Genomic DNA, 25,534 nt, shown 5'->3' on the forward strand with positions numbered 1-25,534 from the left:
GTGTCCTCCCGGCTGTGACTGTAGAAGCTATGGTTGGCCTTTGAAGTTCTCATGCCTTACTCTGTTCTGAGTCCCATTCCGGGCACCTCTAGTTTTCTCAAGTGTCTGCATGCACTATCTATGCAGTTCCCTATGTTTGGCTTTAAGTTTCTTCAAGGCAAAGGGTGCACTTTGTCAGGTCTCTGACCAAAAGTCCCAAGGCTAATTTTTGTTGGTCACAAGTCAGTTACGACAAAAGTCAGGCCATTATCTGGGGGAGAGAGAGTTTCCTGGCTTCCCTTAGGCCACATCTTATAGATGACAGATGGTCGGCAATCTGTAAAACCAGTTCTACCTAAAGGTTGAACACCAAAGACCCCCAGAGGCTGGTGTGGGAATCCTCAGTCTCTTAGAGGCACGCATCATGCTTCTTTACCATCAGCCGCACAGACTGAGAGCTTGGCTTCAGCTCCTGACAGACATGAAATAGCTACCAGGACAGGATTTAATTCACAAGCAAAAAGAAGATGAACTGCAACAATGTGTTTTTCCATGTGCCTTTCGTCTGCTTTCCAATGAGGTTCTGCAGCTGTAGCCAAATGGCTTCTCTCCAGGTTAATGCACAACATAAAATTTAGTGTCTGTGAGTTTGGCTCATTTTTCAAATAAAGTGTGATTGTTGAAATTGGGACACAATTTTTTTCCAACTGCTTTGTAAACTTGAGGATTATAGTCAGCTTGTTCTATCATATTTAATATTCAGGATATTAATTAAAAAAACTAATGCCAGTGTAAACATGCCTTAGATACATAGGTCTATAAAGTATTGCACATAAAAATTTGTTCAGCATTTCTTCATAGTTAATAATAATGTTTCCCATTATTATAAAAAGTATACAAAAAAGTATACAAAATTGTGCAGACTATGAATTTGGCTAGCCAATCTTATTTCAAAATGATAATATTACACATGATTATGGATTATTTACAAGTGTTTTAAACAAAAGTATTGATGGTTAAATTAAAGATGATGGGAAAATAGCTTAAATAAAAGATTATCCTCCAAGGTTATATACTATAAAGATTAGCAAAAGATGAATAATAAAGTTGGAATAAGCAACTTTAAATAAAATCTTTAGGAATTAGTTTTCTAGGTGTGTCTCACATCTATATAACTTATATGTTTCCATCCTATTTGTCTTCAACATGTTTTCTCTGTGTATACAAGCATGAAGTATAGCAGGGAAAACAGGTATTTAATCCTAAGGTAAATATTGGTGTTGCTTGTTATAGCTATTAAAAATTATGTTTATCCATATTGTTAAATTTCTTTTTTATTAATGGACTCTAGAAATTTTACCATTACTTTAAAACACCACATAGTGTGATGAGTACCTCGAAAATCATGTATCAACTAAGTGAGTGGAAATATTTAAAAAAAAAAATATATATATATATGAAAGGAAATAAAAATGCCAACATTTTTGTTAGGCTAAATGAAGCAGCTGTGAGTTTCAGAGAGTGTGAATAGTAGTGATTTCTGGTATGAGGCAGGAAAATATTAAATAAAACAAACTTCTAATATCAATTTGCTTTTTCTTAATATGGTCTGTTAATGTTACTGCACAAAGTGGTTATCATGGGAGGAAAAGAGGTGAGCGATTCAGAAAACTAGCTAACCAAATCTTAATTTCCAAATCCTCTAGACAACCAGAATCTGAACTTAGAGAAATGGAAAATAAATAAATAAAAATTTCTCCCCGCTTACAGAATGATCTTTGTCATTTCAAAAGTACTTTCACAGTACCGACAACTATTGCGTATCTCCCTGAGCCATCACTTCATTCAAAATGTTTCTTTTCCATAGGGAGATGTCAGATATTCCATTGGATACAGTAGTGTTGTACAGTTCAGTCTTAGTTCACCCCAATTCTATAGTGATTCTGACATTTCGACTTTGCAACTCAAGTTGGATTGACCTGGACAACAACTTGAATTCTCATTCCCATTTGAACCATTTCAAAATGTCTGTCAAATATGGAATGAGGAAAGCAAAAGAAATCTTCCATGATGCTGATTGCTTCTACAGTGTAGGCATCTCCTGGTTCCAGAAGGTTTTCCGGGCTCTATAGAAACTTTCCTAAAGTGTGGAGCAGATGAGGTGATAATCTCAGGGGCCCTACATTTCCTAGGTCACTGGCAGGTACAGGAAAGCCTTTATTTAGCCCTTATGTCCTTTCTTTTCTTTGAACAGGATCAGTGTTTGGGTTTTTGGTCATTGCTTTTCCTTGTCATGCCTCAGGAGTTTTGTCACTGGTCAGCTGTTCCCTGTCAGCCATATCATCCTGAGGAGGTCTTGCTCTGTCAAAGAACCCGCACTACGAAAAGAAAAACAGGGTATAAAATCAAGCCATTTGGGGAACCTGTGGAGTTCCCTCATTTGAAGAATTTTCACTTTATGTATTTCCTAAGGAACTTGGGGCCGTATGAATATAATCTGCCCAGTTCTCCAAATTAAGAGGAGAAGGTAGCATGTTGTTTACCTGGAGAGAGTTTATGGCATGGGTCAAGGTGGGCAGGAGGGCAGAGTGTTTGGGTAGTAGTGGTAGAAAGTACTTGTTTTATATCAACCACTCATGATTGTTGGATATTCTCCTGGGATTACAGCAGTGTGTCCCAAGGATGCCCTATCTGCTTTTCTGCATCTTTGCTGAGTCAGCAACAGTGCTAATTGTTGACCACAAAAGGGACATGATCTCCTGAAGAATTCTGTAGGTGGCCATGGGGTGGATTAAAGGAAGAAAGTGTGCTACATATCCCTCAGCACTGGGTGGGACATGCAGTACATAGAGGGAGAGCTGATTTGTTTTTTAGGCATTTTAGTGACTTTACATAGATTAACTTGGGAAGAGATGATTGTAGAATCTTCTTCCTCCTGAATTTCACCAAGGAGGATATATCTTTTCCTAGGAATTGGGAACCTCAATTCTTATTTATTGTTTCTTGTATTGGAAGCCCAACATGAGCTTTTTTTGTTTTGTTAGCAGAATGCTCTGTCATTTGGTACTTTGGATTGTACTTTATATTTATTGGAAATAAAGTTATAAAAATAGCAGAATAATACAAAAGTCATTTCTAAATATGTTCCATTGCCTATGTGGGCTCAGGATGGCACATAATAGGTGATAATGATTAGAAAAACCATTCTTTCACTGGAGCCAAAGCTCTTTCAGTTTATGGGTCTGTTAAGCATGCTACAAATTGTTTCAAAATAAAAATACGCAATGTTTTTTAGGGAACCACAACAATAGTGATTAACTAAGATGTGACTGAATTAGCTTATAGTCATGTAATCATTGCATTGTTTCTCTTTTGGAATGGAAAGCTCTGTAGGACTTGGCAGTTGTACATGTTTTGGGGCCAGCATTAAATTCCCATTGCAGACTTTTAGAATAAACCTCAGTATAACACATTACAGAATAAGTTATGGATCCCAATAAAGACAAATTACTTGGCAAGATTAAAAAACAAGTTCAAGCACCTTATGATATGCATTATGCATGATCCATTTGGCTTAATTAATCAAAATAAAAAATTAGAACTGACATTTTAATTGCATCAGTGCATTGCTTAGAAAAAAAAAACCCTCAAAGGATTACTGATAGTACAATGTCAATAAGAAGCTTAAGATCTTGGTCAATGAAATTTCATAATAACATTATCACTCCAAGAATATTGGACAGAATATCACAGGTCCTACCTAGTTAATAAAGCCTAAGTTTCTATATTTTTATTCACAAGAAATCTCAAGATAAAACCAACAACAAATACCCCCTTTTTTCTTAAATATGAGCCACACAAACAAATCAAGTATGTTAAAGCAAATAAAACACAATTTTCCCTTTATATCCTTTATATCTTTCAAAACCTCTAAATGATGCCTTTAGCATTATCTTTTAAAATCCCTAATAATATCTTTCTATCAATATCTGCAGAGTGACTTCTGCAGTTCAAAAGTAAAAATAAAGGAAATCAACTTACCTTCCATAAAGCTAAGGTTAAAATGGCCAGAACCAACAATCCAAGAAGTATTGCTAGTATTATGACCCACAGTGGGATGGAGAAGGATACATTTGGGGTTGCCCAAATAACTGAGGTCTTAATCTGAAATGAAAATAAAGCAAATAAGCTTTGAGCTTTGAAAAAATGCTTTGGTGAAATAAGGCGGCAATTGCTTGTATAACACTGAGGATAGTTCTGAACAGATCCATATAATAACTGAAATCGTTTTAAGGAGAGATTTGTGAGATTAAGCATTTGAACACGGACTTGAAAAAACAAGCATATGTCCAAGTCTGGGCATATGGGGTGAAAGTCTTAATGATAGATGCTTCATGACTGATTGACTTGTCATGGGCAAGGGGTGGGGGGATAGAGGGTGTGGACTCCGACAGGGAGAAGTGGACCAGTGTTGGGAGCTGCCATATAGTAGCTGAGCGCCCCCTAGCTTTGAGGGATGGAAATGTGGAGACTGGCTTCCCTGTGTGGAAGCAGGTGGATCCCCATCTCCACTAAGCAGGGGAGTGAGGCTTTGGGAGTGGGTGTTACCCAATGGAGTGGGCTGCCTTCTTGTTCCTTTGTAATACTACCCCTTACCTTTTTTGGGTGGGATGTTGTATGAACAGCTCCCCTCAATAAATAGGATGGTTTCAGACATGCTTCATCTGCCCCTCCCACTTCCCTAGTGGGAACTGAGGCAGAGGAGCTATCTCTGAACCCCAAGAAAAAGTTACTTTCTGTGCCTGTGATTATTTATTAGCTAGCCCAATTCACTTGGAGTGACCCTGACTAATTTAGTCGTGTGTTGCTGCAGACCAGTAACCAACAAGGTGGAAAGAAAGAACTTTAAATTGGGTTTCAAATACTGGGGTCTCCTTCACTGATAGAGCACAGAATCTAAAGAGTCCCATGACTGGCAATTGTTAGTGGTGGAAATTGCTTAGTTCTTCTGGGACTCAATTGTATCATCTGTAAAATGATCAGATTAGATTAGATGAATTCTAACCTTCTTGATGATTTCTAACTAGATTTGAACACCTGCTGACCCCCTTTTCAGCTTAATTTATTTAGTAACAAAGGGGATGCCAGTCTAAAATTGCACAGATACTTGCCGGCCAAACAGCTTTGTAAAATTGTTTTCTTCTAGCTTATTTAAAGACTCTGTGGTTCAGGATTATCATTTCACCCTATTTTATATAATCCTCCCAGTTTTTGCCTTTAAACATTTTGCCTTGCTGCAACCTCTTTAAATACGCTTACTGTTTACTACAGCTTGCACATTTCCATTGCACTGCTGTTCTATTCTCAAGTAAATACCATTGTCCTTTGGAGAATCTCTGATGTTATCTAGGTTGATGTGGCAGTGAGCAAAGTAAATGTCGTCTTGATGTGTTGGAGCCCCTTCAATGCTAAATCCAATTTTGGGTGCAAAATTGAAATAAGCATCTGGAGATTGGATCCCATTTCATTCCCCACTGTTGTGAAGGAGCTTGGAGGAAAATGAGACCTTTCTAGCTGGATGGCATGCTCCACACCTATGACCCATCCTTGCCTCCCAGAGTGGACGGAAGAAGCACTTCTATTGCTTGTGTGCTGGGAATCTGTGCAAGGAAGCTGCAGACTGCTCCCTGCCCCCAGAAAAAGCAAGGAGAGACCCGGCCATGCTACTAAAACCTTTTGGGAAAGAAAATAAAAATTATTGGACTCAAATGTTACTCACCAATATAGGCATGCCAGGTTTTAACGGAGAGTAAGAAGCATGGCTTTCACTAATGGTCTGTGTGTTCCTAGTTTTAAGTATGCTGGTTGAACGGATCATGATTCCAAACATCCTGAAACATGCCCAAGAACTCTAGACCACAATTCTACAACCCACTCATCAGGAGAGGATACAATCATGACTAAGGTTGGTGGCTATGGAACTTGCCCTGGCAGGAAATGTCTGGATATTTTCATAGCCTGAACCCAAGTATTGGGCCCTAACCATGCTCCCTCTTCTGTTCTGCCTTCTTAACTAGATGTGGGCACCTTGCTGATGGTCTTCTCAGCTTGTCCTGGTTTTTAAATTGCTCATCCCCTTTCAGTTCACTTCCCCTATATGCAGATATGGTGATGCCCAAATTCACTGATTCTATAGTCCTGGGATCTACAGCCCTGGTATCATTTTTATCCAGATTAAACAATGGAATCCACAGAATAGGGAGATCAGTAGTCACTCAACATTGACAGCAGTGCCAGAGACTTGACAGACCTTCTAAATAAGAAAAAGGCTGGCCTTAATCTACTTACCACTACACTTTCTCCCTTTGCCTATTAATGTTCCTTGTTAGCATTTTCCCCATTTCATCAATAAGAAAGGGTGACATTCTATCCCAATGATGGCATCATAACTGCTGCTTGCCACTGTTCAAGGATGAGACACATGGTTCGCATATTGGAAAAAAGCATTTTAAGTACCCCAAATGGCTGTAATGCCACTTGGATTCTACAGCTCCGGTAATTTATTCTAAGATGATCCTTTGTGTGTATGTGACTACATGAGCATATCAGAACCTAGATGATTTCTCTTTATGTTTCTTTGCCTTGGTTAGTTACATCTGATGATACACATGAAATCACTGCTCAATCCTAACATTTTCAGTATTCTGGAAAAGGACATGGAGTAGTATTTCAACATAATTTTACTGGAAGCAAACTGACACAGTTTTGGTAATTAGAATTTCAGAATTTTGGAAAAGAAAGGAACAGTAGCGATCATCTGCTCAGAGTCCAGTTACAATGACCCAGGAGAGAGAAATCTGGAGCCAAGGACAATTCTGGTAATTTTTTAAAATAAGTTTTTTCTCCCTAAGTTCTAGTCCACCAAGAAAAAAAAATTTTTTTCATTGTTGTTGTTTTTTGCCTGTGTTGGAACTTGCCAAGTTTGCTAACAGGGAAATTGTTAAGAGCCAGATTTGCTAACAGGGAAATTCATGGTAAGAAAAGCAACAGATGCTTCAGAATCTTCAGTTTCCTGATTCACTTAATTAATATCTTAAGTTATCTCCTACTATTTCATGGTAAACTTAGGAAGCAATCCTAGCTTTGTAAGTTAAGGAAATTTTGAAGGAGATGAAATAAGGAGCATAGACTCTTCACATTGTTCATCTAATAGTAGGAAGTGTTATGGCATGCCAGGTGCCTCTGCCACTTGGCTAGAGCAGGCTTTGATGCATTGTCTATAAAACTGGTCTATCTATAGAAAGAGGCAGGGAAGTTCACTTACAAAGAGCTAATAAAGACTTTTGAAGGTTTATTTTGCAATAGTGATGAAAATGTACAAATAAAACATGAAATAGATCAAGATATGCTTAATAGAGTCCCTTGAAGCAGGGTACTACTTTATGGGGATAGTTATAAAACCTGCTGGCTTTTTGCTTACTTTTACTTCCCAAAATTTGGACAGCAGGGCCTTAAAACAGTCTGTGAGGAAATGATCACTATGTCATGATCCAAAATTTTGAAATTCCCTTTCAGTTCCAAAATCTGAAAATCTCATTATCAAAATAGTTGCCAGTCTGCTTCCAGTAACATTAAGTTCATTTAAAAAGTACCGCTTCATACCTTTTCTCTGAGTTCTCTCAAGTATTAGGATGAAGCATGTCTATACATTGCCTACATGTATTCCTGTGCAGTTCATCAGGGGAATGGGACACACAGTATTCAAAGACAAGCTTGGGGGGTCTCTCTGTGCCAGCACTCTTCCTCCTCACTCTCTGCCTATATGACAGCCATATGGCACTGAGATGGCCCAATCACAGTCTACAGGTGGCTGCAACTGTAGAGACCTCCTTCACCTTGGTGTCTGCCTGAATTTTCTCTAGGCTTTTTTTTTTTTTTTTTTTGTAGTTGTAGATGGACCGAATGCCTTTATTTTATTTGCTTATTTTTATATAGTACTAAGAGCAAACCCAGTGCCTCACATTTGATAGGCAGGCAAGCACTCTGCTCTGCCACTGAGCTACAGCCCCAGCCCTCTCTTGGCTTTTTGGTGCATATTCATAAAGTCACTACACCAAGGGCAGTGCAAATCCAGAAAATCAATAACAGTGACCCAGAGCAGTTCTGCAGACTTGCAATGTGGAGGCTCAGTCCCTGGAAAGAGCCAAATGTAATGCGTAATTACAAAAGTCACATACACGTCTTGGAAAGAGAGATCCTTCTGGGAGGACAGTGACTAGGGAGTTCCGTGACATTCATGTCTCTAAATCTGCCAATGGCAAGGGGGTATTTCACCTGCATGTGGAAACCAGCAAAACATAGCTTTTCCTGAAACTCAATACTGTGTCAATAAACTAGAGACTTAAACTGCCAGTGAGCTTAAAAGGAAAGGGTTGAATCGATCACTTTTATAGGACCAAGGTTTATTTAAATATGTGCCAGGACTATGGAATTGCAGGCTAATTTGGGGGAAGCTTGATCCAGGAAGTAAAATGTTGACAAATACCAAAACTTTGTTATTTCTAATATTTATATTTGTCTCACAGCTCATCTTGACAAGCCCACAAGAATCTTGGATTGAAGGATCCACCAGATAATAAACAGAAGATTTTTAGGGCTTCTAATGACTAAGCAACGATTTACAGTAAGACTCTTTCATTGGTTTGAAACATTATTTATTAGACGCTCTGTGTTCTCTGAAGCTCTCTATTATTTTTGGCTATAGCTTCCTCCCAATGAGCCATATGTATAATTTACAATTTTCTAGAAGCCACATAAGGGTGAAAAGAAATTGGGGACATTAATATATTTTAACCCTAAGTATTAACTATTATCTATTTTCAATAAACTTATTATCATTTAAATATGTAATTGGTAGAAACATTTTAAAAGATATCTAACACTCTTTTTATTTTTTTAAAATGTCTCTGAATCCAGTGTGCACTATACATCAGTAACACATAACAATGGCTAAATTTTCAATGGTTAGAGGGAAATATAGTCCTAAAAAAAGAAGCAATGTTTAATGGAAGCAGTAGTTCATTTTGCTTCAGTTTTTCATTTTACATCTAAATGAGTATAAGTGAAATCAAGCTATAAGTTCAGTTCTTCAGTCCCATTGGCCACATTTCAGGAACTCAATATCCACCTATGACTGGCAGTTTCCACACTGGACCACTTGTAGTTACTTAAAGTATAGCATACAATTTTAACAATTCACTTATTATCTGCAAGTTTAGGAAGTGGAATTCATAAATTATAAGTGGTTTGGATTTTCTTAAAGTGATCTTACATAGGAAAAAATTTAATCTTACCTTCATCATGTCATAAATCTTGTTTTTTTATTATGGTTGAAAGACCACAAATGAATTTTTAATGTCTACATTTTATCAGACATTTATGATATGTTTTTGTATATTTTTACAAAAAATACCAAGATAGAAGAAAAAAACTCCTTGTATATGCAAATGTAATTAATGTTGACATCTGTATTTATGTATCATAAAATCTTGTATAAACATACTTTGGTGGGGTCAGAAGAATGTTTTAAATAAATGTACCAAGCCACCCTACCTACAGTGCCATTTAGAACAAAATAATAACACCAAGTGGATCTGACCTCATTTTCAGCATTTAAATTGCTCCTACAAGGTAAGTAGTCACTGCCGTAAGTCTATACACCAATTATTTAATATTAGGATTCTACTGTCAGGTGTTGAAATTTTGCTAACAATTCTTAAAATCAAATGGATCTAAAGTTTACATATGAATTTTGAAATAAGGTTTTTTCACAAAATATTTGATAATGAGTCCCTTTGAAATTACACTACAAATACTTTTTCCAGATGTAAATTATAGAATTGGGCATTAGTGACACGGCATGCAAATGTCAAGGTTCACTGGGGTCTTTGTTGGACTTGAATCTCTTTGACCAACATACCTGATAGGAACAACTTCGAGGAGGGAAAATTTATTTGGGCTCTTGGTTTCAAGGTTTGGTCCTTGGTGGGCCAACTACATTGCTGCAAGCCTAAGGCTAGGCAGAACATCATGGCAGAAGGGCATGGTAGAGGGAAATTACTCAGCTCATGGCAGACAGTAAGAAGAGAGAGGCACAAAGGAACCATAGGAAGGATGAAAGCTTCCAGGGCACACCCTGAGTGACCCACTTTCTCCAGCTACACCCCTCCTGCCCACAGTTAACCGCCCAATTCGTCCATTCAAACTAGGGTGAACTGATTAGGCTACTGCTTTCATAATCTAATCACATCACTTCTGAACATTCATGCATTAGCACAGGAGCTTTTGGGGGACACCTCATAGTCAAACCATAACAATTGGTAAACCAAAATAGTGTTCAGTAATAATGTTCAGTAATAAAGTAGTAATCTTTATTCTGTTGTGCTATAATGATTCAGTGTTCTCTCGTTCCCTTTGACTTCTACAACCTTTGCCTCACCTGTGAACAGGGCACATGTCACACTGCATGAAGGCATCATTTGTTATAAACACAGATATTATACAAATAGAAGATGAAAATTGCTAGTTTCTTCTCTATGTAAAGCTTACATAGGCTCAAGAAATGGCTGAATTAGGACTATGTTGGAAAGATGTACAAACTAACTATACTGCACAAATGTCTGGGAAAATGAGAACAAAGTATGTAGTCTCATCACAAAGTCTTTTCCCAGTGGCTGATTGGAACTCTGATGATTCTAAAACTACCCATTCCAATGGATTTTACTACCTTACAGCAATTCTCTTCTGCTGGTCTTTTTGAGAGAACAACAAGATCTTTGAAAAGATGTTGATGCAAAAATTGTCTGCCAGCTCCAACCAGAGTTCTTCTCTCAACTGAATCCATGGAAAAACTATTTGCCTGTATTGCACAGCTAACTCTGTACTGGCAAAATCTCCAGTTTGATATCAGGAGACTTGAAAGCTCTTCCATTCTTAAATGTTTTTTCAATAACCTTTACCTAAATGGTGTGGTAAATCATCTATATAAGATAATAAGTCTTTTATTTCTTCGCAATATGGTAACCGGAGACGGGTTGGAGGAAGCATGCATTTGATCATTTCATGGATCTTTTGAGATGAGTTGAGAACAGCAGGCCATCACCTGTGGCCAGCACAGAAAGATGCTATTCTGTTGATGGAATCAACTGTAACATGTGTTTCTGTTATGGAACACGTGCTCAGAGAAAACAAAAGGGATTGGATTTATCTCCTTTCAAGCGATAAGCCTTTGAACCTCTTTGGATGAACATTCTATATTAAAAGCCCAAAGCCTCTGTTTTCTAGGTGGAACATAAATCTAAGCTTTAGCAGATATGTCATGAGAAAAAGAGAGGTGATCTAAACAAAGAAAGATGTGGCCATGCTGGCTTCAAAATACTTTGTGCAAATCTTGATGATCATTAACGTGGGCTGACTGAGAAAGTAAGACATTGAGGAATGTTAGAAGCATTCATTGAGACTTGAGATTTACCTGTTGCACGTACAATATTAGAGCTTTATGTACATAATTTAAAAAATTGCCTTCATAATGCCAACATGTGGATGAGGTTAACAGCCTTAGGGAAGTTAAGTGACTTCCCGAAGGTTTCCTAAGTGGAGCAAAGCAGAGCCAGGATCAAATCTGAGTGGCTCTATCATGCAAGCCTTAGGCTTTCTTCTAGGTGATCTGACCTGCTTGTGCTTAAGTTCTTAACTCTGGTTCCACTACACAATCTGCACTTGTAAGGCTTTTAAAAATTCTTTTATTGGTGTATATTAATTACACACAACAGTGGGATTCATTGTGAAATATCCATACAAGCATAGAACACAATTTGATCAATTTTACTTGCAAGGCTTTTAAAGCACAGCACCAGGACCCCACCTCAGGTCTACCTAGTCCAGATATGTGGGATGAAATCTTAGCACATATATATTTATATTTATGTATTTTTAAAGCTGCAGGAGTGATGATTTTGTTTCATTAATCCATTCGTCAAAGTTGGATCATTGACCAATGGATCAGTTTAATTTAAATTGCTAAAAGTAGATTAGGTGATAAAGATTAACTATTACAATTAAGTAATAAATAAAGACCCAGGTAGAAAGAAATATCAATAGGACCATCTAACGTAGTGCTTCTCAAACTTGAGTGTGTTTATGGATCCACTGATGATTCTGATAAAATGCAGATTGGGATTCAGCAGGTCTGGAGTGAGGCCAGTTCCTGTATTTCTAATCATCTCCCAGGTGATGCCAAGGCTCCAGCCTGCCAACCACACCTTGTATAACAAAGAGTTCAATCTGGGGGTTGTAAGTATCCATGAAATGATCAAGAGATGAAAGCTGAAATCTTAATACTGTATTTCAGAGCAGTCTGTTTTTCAGAGGTTTCTGACTAACTTCACAACTTGAATGTCACAGTTTTGGTAATGGTGCCTGCTGGTCCCCTATCACCCACACCTTCATCCTTCTATATAGCCTTTGCCACATTTCTGACGATGTCAGAAGTTGTTCTGTGACAGATTTGGGGTGTCAGTGATGTTTAATAAGCCCTATTTTAAAAAAAGGAAATTTCATTCAACTGAAGCTCATTGTGTGCTTTTTTTTTTTCCTTTCCAGGTCAGAATCATGGTATCATGGGCTTTGCACAGAGAGGAAGTAGTGACTCTTAAAGCCATGTAGCCAAGTTAGCCATGGCTAACTTGCCCTAAGGAAGGGTTTCTTCTCTCCCCAACGAGACTCACCTTGCTGCCATTACAACTAAAGACTAAGTACAATTTCATTATGATGATCATTGCTATCTGATTTTCTCTGAAACAAAATGGCTTGATTAATAGATAATGAATACTATTAGCAATACACTGCAATTTTTTAGGTAGAAATTTATATTGGAAGTTAAAAAACCAGATCAAAAGGCACTAGGAAATTTCCAGACTGAAATTAAAAAAAAAAGGTGAAGTAAAAATGGGAAACTTTTCTCAATTCAATGTAAACATTTAAACCAAGCACATCCTAAACAGTGATTAAAAATGACTTTAATGATGTAATTTGTGCCCGTGTATTTTTGAAAGATACTCACTGCTATGTTTCCTTCTGGGAGTTTAGCTGGCTGATCTTTATAAGGCATCTTCTTAACTTCAAAGGACACCAGGGATGCAAGAGCATAGGGATCATTTTTTCTCTGAAAGTAAAAATATTTATTTAAGTGTATTTCCTGTAAAGCATTTAAAGGTCTGTTGGTAGCCACTTAATTGTTTTCAATGTCTCTTTTACTGTTTTTCCTTTTCCTTCCTTCCATTCACCCATCCATCCATTCATGTATCCATCCATCCATCCAAAACTCCATTCAAACATCCATCCATCCATTCATCCATCCAAACACCCAGTGGACCATTCATGCATTTCCTATTTCTAAGGATAATTTACCTTATTAATTAAAGACTTGTATATATGATTAATATGAAGCAGAAAATCAGGGTCCTAAAAAATGCACAAGGATTAATATAGTTACTGCGAGTGAAGTATAAAGGGCAGACACAATGAGTTACAAAATCCTTGTTATCTGACAGAGGAAACTATTGTGTACTTAGTTCATAAGAAATGTATCGCATGTCACTTTGTACTGAAGACCCAATAATAAAGGAGACATCAAAATGCCAGACCTCAAATTATACTACAGAGCTATAATAACAAAAATGGCATACTATGGGCTCCAATACAGACATGAAGACCAATGGAACAGAATAGAAGACAGAGACAAATCCATATAAATACACTTATCTCATACTAGACGAAGGTGCTATTAACATATGTTGGATAAAAGATAGCCACTTCAACAAATGGTGCTGGGAAAACTGGAAATCCATAGGTAGTAAAATGAAATTTAACTCTCATCCTGCACAAAACTCAACTCAAAGTGGATCAAGAACCCAGGCATTTGGGCTGGGATTGTGGCTCAGGTTTCTCAGCTTCAATGCATGTCTTGCCACCAGATGCCCCAGTGTGAAAATCAGAAATGCCCCTAGTTATTCCCAAATGTCCCCCCAGGAGCAAAATTGCCAGTTAAGAACCACTGACCTACAAGCATACAGTGTTTCTGATAGATTGTTTCCAAAAGTTCTCTTTGCTTAATTGGCTCTTATGTTAAATTTTATTTATTTTTAATATTTATTCATTCTTATTTGTTCCTTTTAGATATACATGACAGTAGAGTCAATTTGACATCTTATACATACTTAAAATATAACTTATTTAATTAGGATCCCCTTCTTGTGGTTGTACACGATGTGGAGTTTCACTGGTGGTGTATTCATATATGAACACAGGAAAGTTATTTCTGAATAATTCCACTGTCTTTCCTAATTCCATCCCTGCCTTCCTTCCATTTATTCCCCTTTGTCTAATCTGCTGAACTTCTATTCTTCCCAGCCCTATCTCCCCTTATTGTGTGCTAGCATCTGCATATCAGAAAGAACATTTGGCCTTTGGTTTTGGAGATTGGCTTATTTCACTTAGCATGATAGTCTCCAGATCCATCTGTTTACTAGCAAAAGTTATACAGTCAAGACCTCTACAATGAAAACTACAGAACACTAAAGAAAGAAATTAAAGAAGACCTTAGAAGATGTAAATATCTCCCATGTTCTTGGATAAACAGAATTAATATAGTCAAAATGGCCATACTACCAAAAGTACTATACAGATTTAATGCAATTCCTATTAAAATTCCAATGATGTTCCTCATAGAAATAGAAAAAGCAGCCATTTTTTTCTTTTATCCATTCATCCACAGAAGGGCATCTGGGTTGGCTCCACAGTTTAGCTATTGTGAATTGTGTTGCTATAAACATTGATGTGGTTTTTCCCTGTAGTATGCTGTTTTTAAGTCTTTTGGGTATAGACCGAGGAGAGGGATAGCTGGGTCAAATGCTGGTTCCATTCCCAGATTTCCAAAGAATCTCCACACTGCTTTCCATATTGGCTGCACCAATTTGCAGTCCCACCAGCAGTGTATGAGTGTACCTTTTCCCCCACATCTTCGCCAAAATGTGGCATATATATATACAATGGAATTTTACTCAGCAATAAAAGAGAACAAAATCATGGCATTTGCAGGTAAATGGATGGTGCTGGAGAAGGTGATGCTAAGTGAAGTTAGCCAATCCCCAAAAAACAAATACCGAATGTTTTCTCTGATATAAGAAGGCTGATTCATAGTAGGGAGGAGGAGCATGGGAGGAATAGATGAATTCTAGATAGGGCAGAGGGGTGGGAGGGAAAGTGAGGAGGCAGGGGATTAGCAAGGATGGTGGAAAGTTATAGATATCATTATCCAAAGTACATGTATGAAGACACAAATTGGTGTCAACATACTTTATATACAACCAGAGATATGAAAAATTGTGTTGTATAAGTGTAGTAAGAATTGTAATGCATTCTGCTGTCATTTATTTTTTTAAAAAATCAACAAAAAAATAAAATCGCTTTTTTTAAATGTTAAAAAAAAAGAAAAAGAAAAAGCAGCCATGAAATTCATTTGGAAAACAAGAGGCCTGGAATGGCCAAAGCAATCCTTAGTGAGAAAAGTGAAGGAAGCTGGGCGAGGTGTGCACACCTATTATTCCAGCGGCTTGGGAAGTTGAGACAGGAGAATCATGAGCTCAAAGCCAGCCTCAGCAATGGTGAGGCACTTAGCAACTCAATGAGACCCTGTCTCTGAATAAAATACAAAATAGGAGTGGGGATGTGGCTCAGTGGTCTAGTACCCCTGAGTTCAATCCCCAGTACCTCTCCCCTACAAAAAAGTGAAGGAAACATCACAATATCAGACCTCAAATTATACTACAGAGCTATAATAAGAAAAATGGCATGCTATGGTCTCCAAAACAGACATGAGGACCAATGTAACAGAATAGAAGACAGAGACAAATCCACATAAATACTAGACAAAGGTGGTATTAACATACATTGGAGAAAAGATAGCCTCTTTAACAAATGGTGCTGGCAAAACTGGAAATCCATAGATAGTAGAATGAAATTTAACTCTCACCCTGCACAAAACTCAACTCAAAGTGGATCAAGAACCCAGGCATTAGACCAGAGACCCTGAGTCTACTAGAAGAAAATACAGGCCCAACTTTCTATCATGTCAATTTAGGAACTGAATTTCCCAGCAAGAAATAACATCAAGAATCAATAAACAGGATGGTATCAAACTAAAAATCTTCTTCACAGCAAAGGAAACAATCATGTTAACTATTGATTAAAGTCAAAGGGAAAATATTTGGGAATAACTTAGGAAAATTGCTTTGAGAACTTATGCTTCTGTGACTCTCCTCCACTTGAAACAGTGACTAAACCCAATGCTGTGCTAGAGCTGGCCTCATAAAGGCTCTTGACAGCCAATTGTTAAAATTTCAAAAATTTTGGTGCTCAGTTGTTAAACAAAGGCATTATTAAACCTTCAAGGTAAATGTAAGTCCATTGTATTTCTTGGAAGGTAATGAATACTCAAAACTCAATACCTAATCATTTTTATTACATTTTCCTATTATCTATGCTCCCAATGCCATGTATGACTAAATAAATATCATATTTATAATAGTGTGCTACTGAGCATTCCTTCCCAGCTCTGTATTCACTGACATTGTGTTGGCAGCCTGAAAACAGCCATGATGAAAGCATTTACACCATGGAAATCAACACAAGTTATACCTCAGAGCTTCTTTTCTCCCCTCCCAAAGAGCAGTTCAGTCTATTAAACACTTACTAGCACATCACTATCTAAGATTCAGTGCTGGGTCTCTGGAGGCCAATTCAGTAATCTGGATTGTAATAATTTTGCTCATATATTTTTATGAAGCTTATTTTTTTTCCTATGGCTGAATTTTCTTTCTCTTTGGTAAATCCTATTTTCTGCATATGATAAGGACAAGTCACAGGATACAAATTTTACATACTTAAAATTATTATATATCTGGCCTTTTTTCTTTCTAGCCCTTCAGGGTAAATAGCTCTATTCATTTGGAAAAACAATTCTTTTGAAGGTTTCATTTTTCTGCTGTTCTCTTTTCTGCTGATATTTCCATTTTAACTGAAAGTTGGATTTTTATTTCTATCTTTGAGAATTTTTAAAAATAAAGTTTGGAAATCTTTGCTCATAAAATCTTCTGTGTACTTGGCAATTTCAATCTAATTCCTTACCATCTTCACTGATAGACCCAGGGGAAATTTTAGCCTGGGGATTCTGTGTATGTGAAGATTTTAGTTGAATACTCAAGTACATGTCCATGCTCCCAAACCCTGAACAAAGAAGCTTTCGTTCATTTCCAAGGTCACTTTAAAAGATTGGTAGAAAATCATATTCCTTCACTTGAAGTTGTATCTTTGGCAAACAAATTGTGCAAGACCCTTCCATCTCTGCATCAATTCTAGCTAAAAAGATTTCCTCTTACTTGATTTTCTGCATTTATGAAAGAATAAAATATGAAAACTTCTTAGCACATAAAAGATGAGGGTTGAAATCTAGAATGTAGAATGTGGAGAACTATATTTCTCTAAGGGATTTTTCTTTCCTCTTCCCTTCATCCCTCCCACTGTTGACCATAGTTGGATTCCTCACATTTCCATTCATCCTCAATCTGTACTGTTATTTTCGGTGGTTCATAAACCACTGGACTTTGTTGAGCTTCATAAACGCCTGAGATCCATCTTAGATATTCTGATTAATTAGGTCTGGGATGAGAACATATTTGAATACTTTTTGTAACTTTCACATTGTGGTTTAACGTTTTATTTTTAAAAAATTTTACAGTCGTGAGATGTATAATGATGTTTTTGGTCATCAATGGACCACGTATATGATGGTGGTCCCATAAGATTATATTGCCAAGTGGCATCATAGTGGCCTTCATTTAAGTACACTATGTTTACACAATGATGAAATTGCCTCCTGAGACATCTCTCTGAGTGCATCTCTATTATCTTTTTCATAAAATAATGTTAAATGATGCCTAGGTATACTTTTATCTCCAACTAGATGGTACAAATCTTCCATGGGACCTAGAACTCTGCACTAGGGCTTAATTGATATTGGTTGGTTGACCACCTGAATAGAGGATGACTTAAGACATCTAATGATTTGGCTGTTTGATGATCCTACCCCATGTACCAGTCATTTGAGAGCACCTTATAAAAGGCTTAATGTTTTCAATTATTGAATTGGATGTGCAACTTTCCATTAACTGAATTAGGAAGTTTGGGAAGTGTTAAGAGAAGGTCGTGGTATATATTGAGGGCTTCAATTCACAATGAGGTCTTACCTTCATTATCGATTCACTCATGCAAACCAACACAGCCTAGGGCCTGAGTCAGTTAGGAGGTAGGAAAAGAACCTATAAAGACTGAAACTCCTACATCGGCCTGTTCTTTGTTTTAAATTCTCCAAAAGCAAAATTTCTTCTATCCTTTATGGCAAATAAAGAGGAATCTTTGTCTTTAAAAAAAAATTCCCTGGAGTGCCAAGGAATGGGAAATGTGTTTTATTAAACCATGATCAGCTGGGTTGATGTCAAAGATCTTAGTTCTGCATCATAGATCCAAGGTGTGGCATGGGTGGGTATTTAATTTGTAAGAAATAATTATGGACAGTGTCACAATAATGATTCCCTGTTTAAAACTGAATGCTTTCAATTGTGCTTTTCACAAAACAAGTATAATATTCTCACATTAAAAGTAATCTCCTATCCAGCAATTACTCATATAATAGCAATCATTGCCATATTAGAGTTGATTGAAGACTGAAAAACAGGTTGTTTAATATTCCTTGACAATATCTGGGGCCTTCTTTTTACCCCAGATAGCCATTAAATCCCAGAAAAATGCCTGCCTTCTCTGTCATTACTGCATTATTTAAACTGTGGTTTGTAAGCCCACTGGCTGTCTCTATTATGTACTTTCGCACAATGGTTTGCTTACAATAATGGTACAAATAAAAATTATTGGCAACAAATGGAGAGGAGATGAGGCTTCTGAGGTGGTTAAGTACCTAAGCATGTCTGTCAAGGTCAAAACCTCTCCCTTTCCTGCCTTTGAACTGCTTAATTCCTTCTCCACAATTATTTTAAAAACACATTTCCATTTTATGAGCCCATGTTTAAATACTCAACATTTCCCAGAAGCCAAGCTTTGTGAGGTGACAAAACCTAAGAAATTGCTGGAGAAACTTTAAATTATAAAGGAAATTTCCATTTTAAGCAACAATCACAGGACAAGGGGTTCATTTAGGATTAGCTAAAATAAAAACTTTTTTTTCAGACCCATTTGCATGTTTACAAAGGGACAGAACAAATATAATGCATCAAGTTGCATCAACCATGAATTGTAGACTTTCTAGCCTGGATTAGGGAGGAAGAAAATATTTATCTCCTTCTGGATTTTGTGATAAAACTATTAAAATCCTCAATATATTATGTGTCTGTGTATACATATACATACACACACATAAACAAATAGAGAGAGAGTTTGCAGTAATGCATTCCTCTCTGGCATTAGGCTTCCAAGACTGAAATACTGAAATAAGCAGAAACTGCGAAAGTATAGAAATTTGGGCCACTAGTGTGGTTAGACACATGGTGACTCATGCCAGTTTTTCTGGTATCCCAGGAAGTGACCCTTTTCCCTGGAAAGACTTCAGAATGTTGATGCAGGTTATTTGGTTTGACTCCTTGTGCTAACAACTTACTGTTTAGCCAGTCTCTCCATTACCAGGGACTTCTTCAATAAGAAACACAGGGTCTTATTTAATAGGAAAATGAAGATGCAGTTTATACTCCGCTGACCTCTGGAATAGAATGTCACACATAGAATGGAAGCATGTAGACTGAAATACTTTCTTTGTCCCTCAATTGTAGGGTTGTAATGATAACTCTTTCATGGAAAAAGCATTCTCCCTCATTTCAGTATGATGTCATGCTCAAAGTCATAGGAGAAGTGCGTAGTTACCTTTAGATTGCATGGGCTTGGGGTTCCCTAATCTACCTCTCTTCCAACCCTTAGATAAGAAGCAACAGCAAAAGGCAGAGAAATCTGAAGCAAATCGAGGGAATACAAGTGGTAGAGTGGTTCTGGTTATTTGATTGAAAAGTTGTGTCATTAGGAAAATGGGCAACCCAGGGAAGCCCATATTATTTATGAAAAGTAGAATATGACTTGAATAGGCTAATTATAATTTTCAAATTTATGTTATTTCAATACCTCTGAAATGACATAATTTTTGTTGTTCAGTCTTTGAAGAAAATAGTGTTAAAAAATGTATACCAAAGATAATTAAACAATAAAAATCTAACATGACAATTCATAATTGGGACACTAATAATTTCATTCTTGGAATTATTAGATGGTGAAAATAGTTTTTTTAAACTTATCTTTTTTATGCTTTCTCTCTTTTATCTCATTTAAAGTTCCAAATTTTATGAAAGACCCTTCAAGAAACCATCTGACATTTTAACATGAAGTTTTGTGTTTAAACTTTCCTTTATAAGGCAAGAGAATGAAGATTAAATGTTAAGTGACACAAAGATTTATATGTAACATTCTGAGATGTAGAATATTTTGCAAAGCTTCTTTGGAGTGCATGCTTGCTTCTGCATTTTTCAATTACAGAATAGCAAGCAACTTGCTTCTCATTTCCTTATAATGAGAAAGGATTTATGTTTGGCTTTGATGATAGAAACTGCATCAAACAAGGTAACAGGTTATTAGTGGATGTCCAGGAGGATTCTCAGTTTCTGTATCAGCAAAAGAAATAAAAGAGAGCAAAATGCCTCAGCTATTTGAATATGTCATTTGGTTATGTCTAAGGGGCATAGATGTGGGTTGAAGGAGACAATTTTCAAAACCTTCTCCCCTGGTTGAGTCTAAATCAATTATGACAGCTGTGTGGGTCTTGCATTGCTCAGACTTCTGAAGCTACCTGACCTTTGGCTGAGGGCTGGAAACCGTGCTGAGAGCACCTAATAGTGCTGATCATCATCTTGGACAGGGAATAAGAAGACAATAATGACCCTTTGGACTTGTTTCTGTCACTTGGTATCCTGGATTGTCTGCCTCTTAGGACCAAAAGAATCAAATGAGGATGTGGCTCAGAGTGAAGAGGAAGCCTACTTTTTGACATTGTTAAAACCTTGCTATGGTTTTCTCCTCAATTTGAGAACCTTATCATCTCAGCCAGAAGTGTTTCATTGGAGAGAGGTAAGAAAGTGAAATGATCATTTCTTTGCCTACAAGAAGTCCTTACTAAAGCCACTTAACCAGACCAGCTTGTGGTTTGGGCGCAGGACAAGATGGCAAAGATTTGGAAGAAAAGCCAAAGGTCATAGCAAACATGACCCAAAGCTCCTCACTGAAGACCTTTCCAGCTGTGCAGAGAAGTTCCAATAGGATTATCCATGTATTCATCTGTATTTTGTATCTCAAACTGAGCAAAGTGCATTTCTAGAGAAGGACATTTCAAGCCACTTCTTGTTCATGTTTTCTGGCGACATGCTGTTAACTTTGCCAGAATATTGGCTGCTTTCAGGGTTATCAGCATTAGACCAAGAATGATAATTTGTTGATTTCATTCCTGATTAGCTCAATTGGTTTCCTTCTGAATGAATAGTCCATACGTTATGGCCCAGCCAACCCTAGAACTTGTCCACAGGTATTTCAACCATTGCAATGCCAGGTATAGCTTCCTGGACAAGGTGCTACAGGGCTGCTGGGAGAGTCAAAGACAGAACATTTTTCCTGCCTCAGAGGAGCTCACATTCCTGGGTCAGCTATAAATTTGAGGAGGACTCCCTCCAAATTTAACTTTCAAAGAATGTAATCTCCCTCACTTTTTTTTTCATTGTATATAGCAGAATTTCAATGTTTTATTTGCTAAGCAGTTCTGAATCCAAAAGTTTACTTGTACAGTCCCTAATTACATCCAAGCTTTGAAGTAAAGCCAACACATTTTGCTCCTCAGTCTGAACATCACATCATTTTGCTGTCCTTGCTGGCTAGTGGGGAGAGCAGGAGGTGGTTGTGTTTACTCAAACCTGGAATGCTGCTCTTAGTAAAAAAGTGGATTTTTGACAAAGGTTTTTGCCTTTCGAGGCAGCAGATGATACCATCATGAAACAAAAGGAGGCCTCATTCTTACCTTATCATGGGATATAAGAAGAGTCAGGAAACTAGTATTCAACAATGTCCAAATCTTCATTCATAGATATGATAATTGACCATATGAAATAACTTTATAAGTTTGAAGGGAAACATATTTCCCTAAAGTTCTAAAACAGTGCATCCCATTGGAACTCTCTTCAAGGACAGAAATGCTTTTGCACAGTTCTGTAGAGGAGTTAAGAGGAGAGATCCCTGAACACTTGAAGTGTGATTAGTGACATTGAGGAAGTGAATATTTAATTTTATTGAAATTAAAATACTTTAAATTTAGATAGTCACATGTGGCTATTACCATTATAATGGGCAATATAATTCAAGAATTATGTTTGTACTGGATTCTGAAATGGCTTGTTATGAAATTTATTGTATTCTTAAAAAAGCTAAAAAGCTTTAATACGTAGTATTTATAAAATATCTATACAGTTGTTACAGTACAGTAGTCTAACAGAAGAGTTAGTTTAGCAACCTGTAGCATTGCGATTATGATGTAAAAATCTATAGCATGTAGTTATCACATAGAAATCTCTAGCAGTTTAGCAAGGTAACATACATAGGACAAAAACTCAAAGATTCCTCCTCTTACTAGAGAAGGCCACTTAACCTCCACATCTCAGCTTGCTTATCTGTAAAATGCAGCTAATAATAATAATAATAACATGTATCCCACAGGATTTCTGTGAGAAGAAGTTACAACTCACACACAAGCATTTACTATCCTGGCGCTATGGTGATTACTCAATAGAAACCTTGCTATTTGCAGACATATCTGTTTGGAAAGGTTGGCTGGCTGCTCTTCAAGTTTAGAGAACCATTTAGATATAGTCTGTTCTGAGTCAACCTAAGTGTAAACATAATACAAAAGAGGCTATTAATAAAGCATGCTGAGCTATTGCTGACTTAAGCTAAGCAGAATAAACATTATAAATAACTTATTAGGAGAGGTTCCATGTGAGTTGCCCATACATCAGTAAAGTTTTAGGAATAAAAGGAGCCTTTAGCCCAATCCCTTCATCTCAAATGGGGAAAAAAAGGCCCCATGAAAGTTCACAGAGCTAGTCAGGAATAGCACCAGGCTCTTGCCTCCTGACCCAGTATCTACCAAAGATAGCAAAAACAGAGGAAATCAAGGTCAGGGCTCCTAGAACTTGTTCTAATGTGTGCATGTAGTTTTTACCACTTTGATTAGTTTTCACAGAGGAAGGTGTGTATATATAATTCTGCTGGGTGTGGTGCTGCATGCCTGTAATCCCAGTGACTTGGAGACTGAGGCAGGAATGAGCACATGTTCAAAGCCAGCCTCAGCAACTTAGTGAGGCCCCCATGCCACTTAGCAAGACTCTGTATCAAAATAAAATATAAAAAGGGCTGGGGATGTGTTAAGCATCCTGGGTTGAATTCCTAGTACCAAAAACATAAATAAAAATAAATAAAATTCAAAAACACACTTTGCCAGTGTTTACCAAAAATACGAAAGAGTCACCATAACTTTATTCTGATTAGAAAATCTGCCCAAGATTAGTGATGAAGTACTATTTTTAAAAGTATAAGAGTATATTTTTAAAAGTATGTAATGAACTGAAAGAAAATAGTTATACCCCAAATGCCTTAAACCCAACTAATTACTTCCCCCTGTACTATTAAGGTTAGTGACATTTTAAACAGTGTATTGTCTGGGTGTGGTGGCACACGCCTATAATCCCAGCTTCTCCAGAGGCTGAGGCAGGAGAAGACGTTCGAGGCCAGCCTGGGCAACTAAGGGAGACCTTGTCTGAAAATAAAATTTGAAAAGAGTTGGGGATATAGCTCAGTGGTAGATAGTTTGCCTAGCAAGCCAGAGACCCTGGGTTCAATTCTCAGAACTGGAAAAAGAAAAGCATACTTACTATATTAATTAATTAAAAATATTGTGGCAAAATGGAGTAGCAAAGCTTTCAGTAGGGATGTGGGACTGCTGACTGGAGTGGGTTGAATAATGTCTCCCCTAAAGTCATGGCCATCCAGAATTTCATAATATGACCTTAATATAACTACATCATTACAGATGTAGTTAAGGAAAGGTTAGAGATGAGCATTTAGTAATTAGGGAGGGCTCTAATCCAATGAATGTCCTCAGAAGAGACAGAAAGGAGATGACACAAAAACACAGAGCAGGAAGTGATATGAAGACGGGGCAGATACTGGTGTGATGTGTCTGTAGGCCACCAGATGCTAATATGGCTGGCAGCCACCAGGGTCCAGGAGGGGGCCTGGCACAGTTTCTCCCTCACAGTGTACAGAAGGAACCGGTTCTGTGCACACCTTAGTTTTACACTTCTGACTGAGAGGGTCAATGTCTGTAGCTTGAAGATAATCAGTTTGTGGTTGTTACATCAGCTTTTAGGGCACTGACACATTGGTTATGACAGAATCATTTGTTTCTAGTTTCATTTGATTAGAGAAAGAACAGGATTTATGACTTATGCTTTGAGATAAGTTTCACCTTAAAAAAAGCAGAAAAGTAAAGAGTTGGTTAATGTAATTGGGGTAGCCAGTCTCCAAGGAGGCCCCAGTGATTCCTGCCTCCTGGTGTTTCACACCTGTATGTGGGTCCCTCCCATACTGAACAGGGGTGATACGCATGAACTGCAGGAAATTGGGGAAATGCCAGAATGTGACTTCCAAGGCTAGGTCACAAGAGACATGCAAGATTTGCTCTCTCCTGGCTTGCCTGGGGGAAGCTAACCACTGTGTTAGGAGGGCATTCAATCAGCACCATCTGAAGAGGTCCACGGAGCAAGGACCTGGCTCTCCTAACATCAATCACTAGCTTTTTATGCATGTCCTTGAACCATATTGTGGATGGTCCTCCAGCCCCAGTCAATCTTTCAGATTGACTTCAGGCCTCACTGACATTTCAATTTTATCATTCAGTGAAGATACACCAAACCAGAGCACCCAGCTAAGCTGTGGCCAGATTCCTGACTTTCAGGGTGAAAGGATGAATACTTATTGTTTTAAATTTCCAAGTTGGGGGAAATTATTTTTATGCAGCAATAGGTAACTAATACAGTCAGAACTATAAAATTGTAAAAGAGCTCCTAGTTTCCTCCTCCCTTGAACTATTGTAGTAGATTCCAAACTGTCTCAGTCCTTCTGGTATTTTCCTTTGAATGAAAGTTGTTCAATTGAATATAGGGCAAATACAAATCATCATTTATAACATATGATGATAGGGAAAATCCAAGATGAACATGTACGTGACTTTTTTTAGTGAAACACCATCAGTACTTAGAAACATTCTCTATGTTATTCCCTGAATGGCCCC

General features: G+C 37.4%; 1 protein-coding gene across 1 annotated transcript in view; it reads right to left on the bottom strand.

Moving 5' to 3' along the window:
- Positions 1-1,045: 1,045 nt before the first annotated feature.
- The window catches only part of Itga8 (integrin subunit alpha 8), a 169,632-nt gene continuing 145,143 nt past the window's right edge, over positions 1,046-25,534 (bottom strand). Inside the window, exons 28-30 of the mRNA XM_026408128.2 lie at positions 13,100-13,201; positions 4,021-4,143; positions 1,046-2,357 (exon numbers count right to left, since the gene is read on the bottom strand). Of these exons, the coding sequence (XP_026263913.2) occupies positions 2,271-2,357; positions 4,021-4,143; positions 13,100-13,201 (312 nt within the window). The 3' untranslated portion in view covers positions 1,046-2,270. The remainder of the gene's footprint in view (positions 2,358-4,020; positions 4,144-13,099; positions 13,202-25,534) is intronic.

Source organism: Urocitellus parryii, chromosome 9 (assembly GCF_045843805.1).
Source record: "Urocitellus parryii isolate mUroPar1 chromosome 9, mUroPar1.hap1, whole genome shotgun sequence".
Classification (NCBI taxonomy): domain Eukaryota; kingdom Metazoa; phylum Chordata; class Mammalia; order Rodentia; family Sciuridae; genus Urocitellus; species Urocitellus parryii.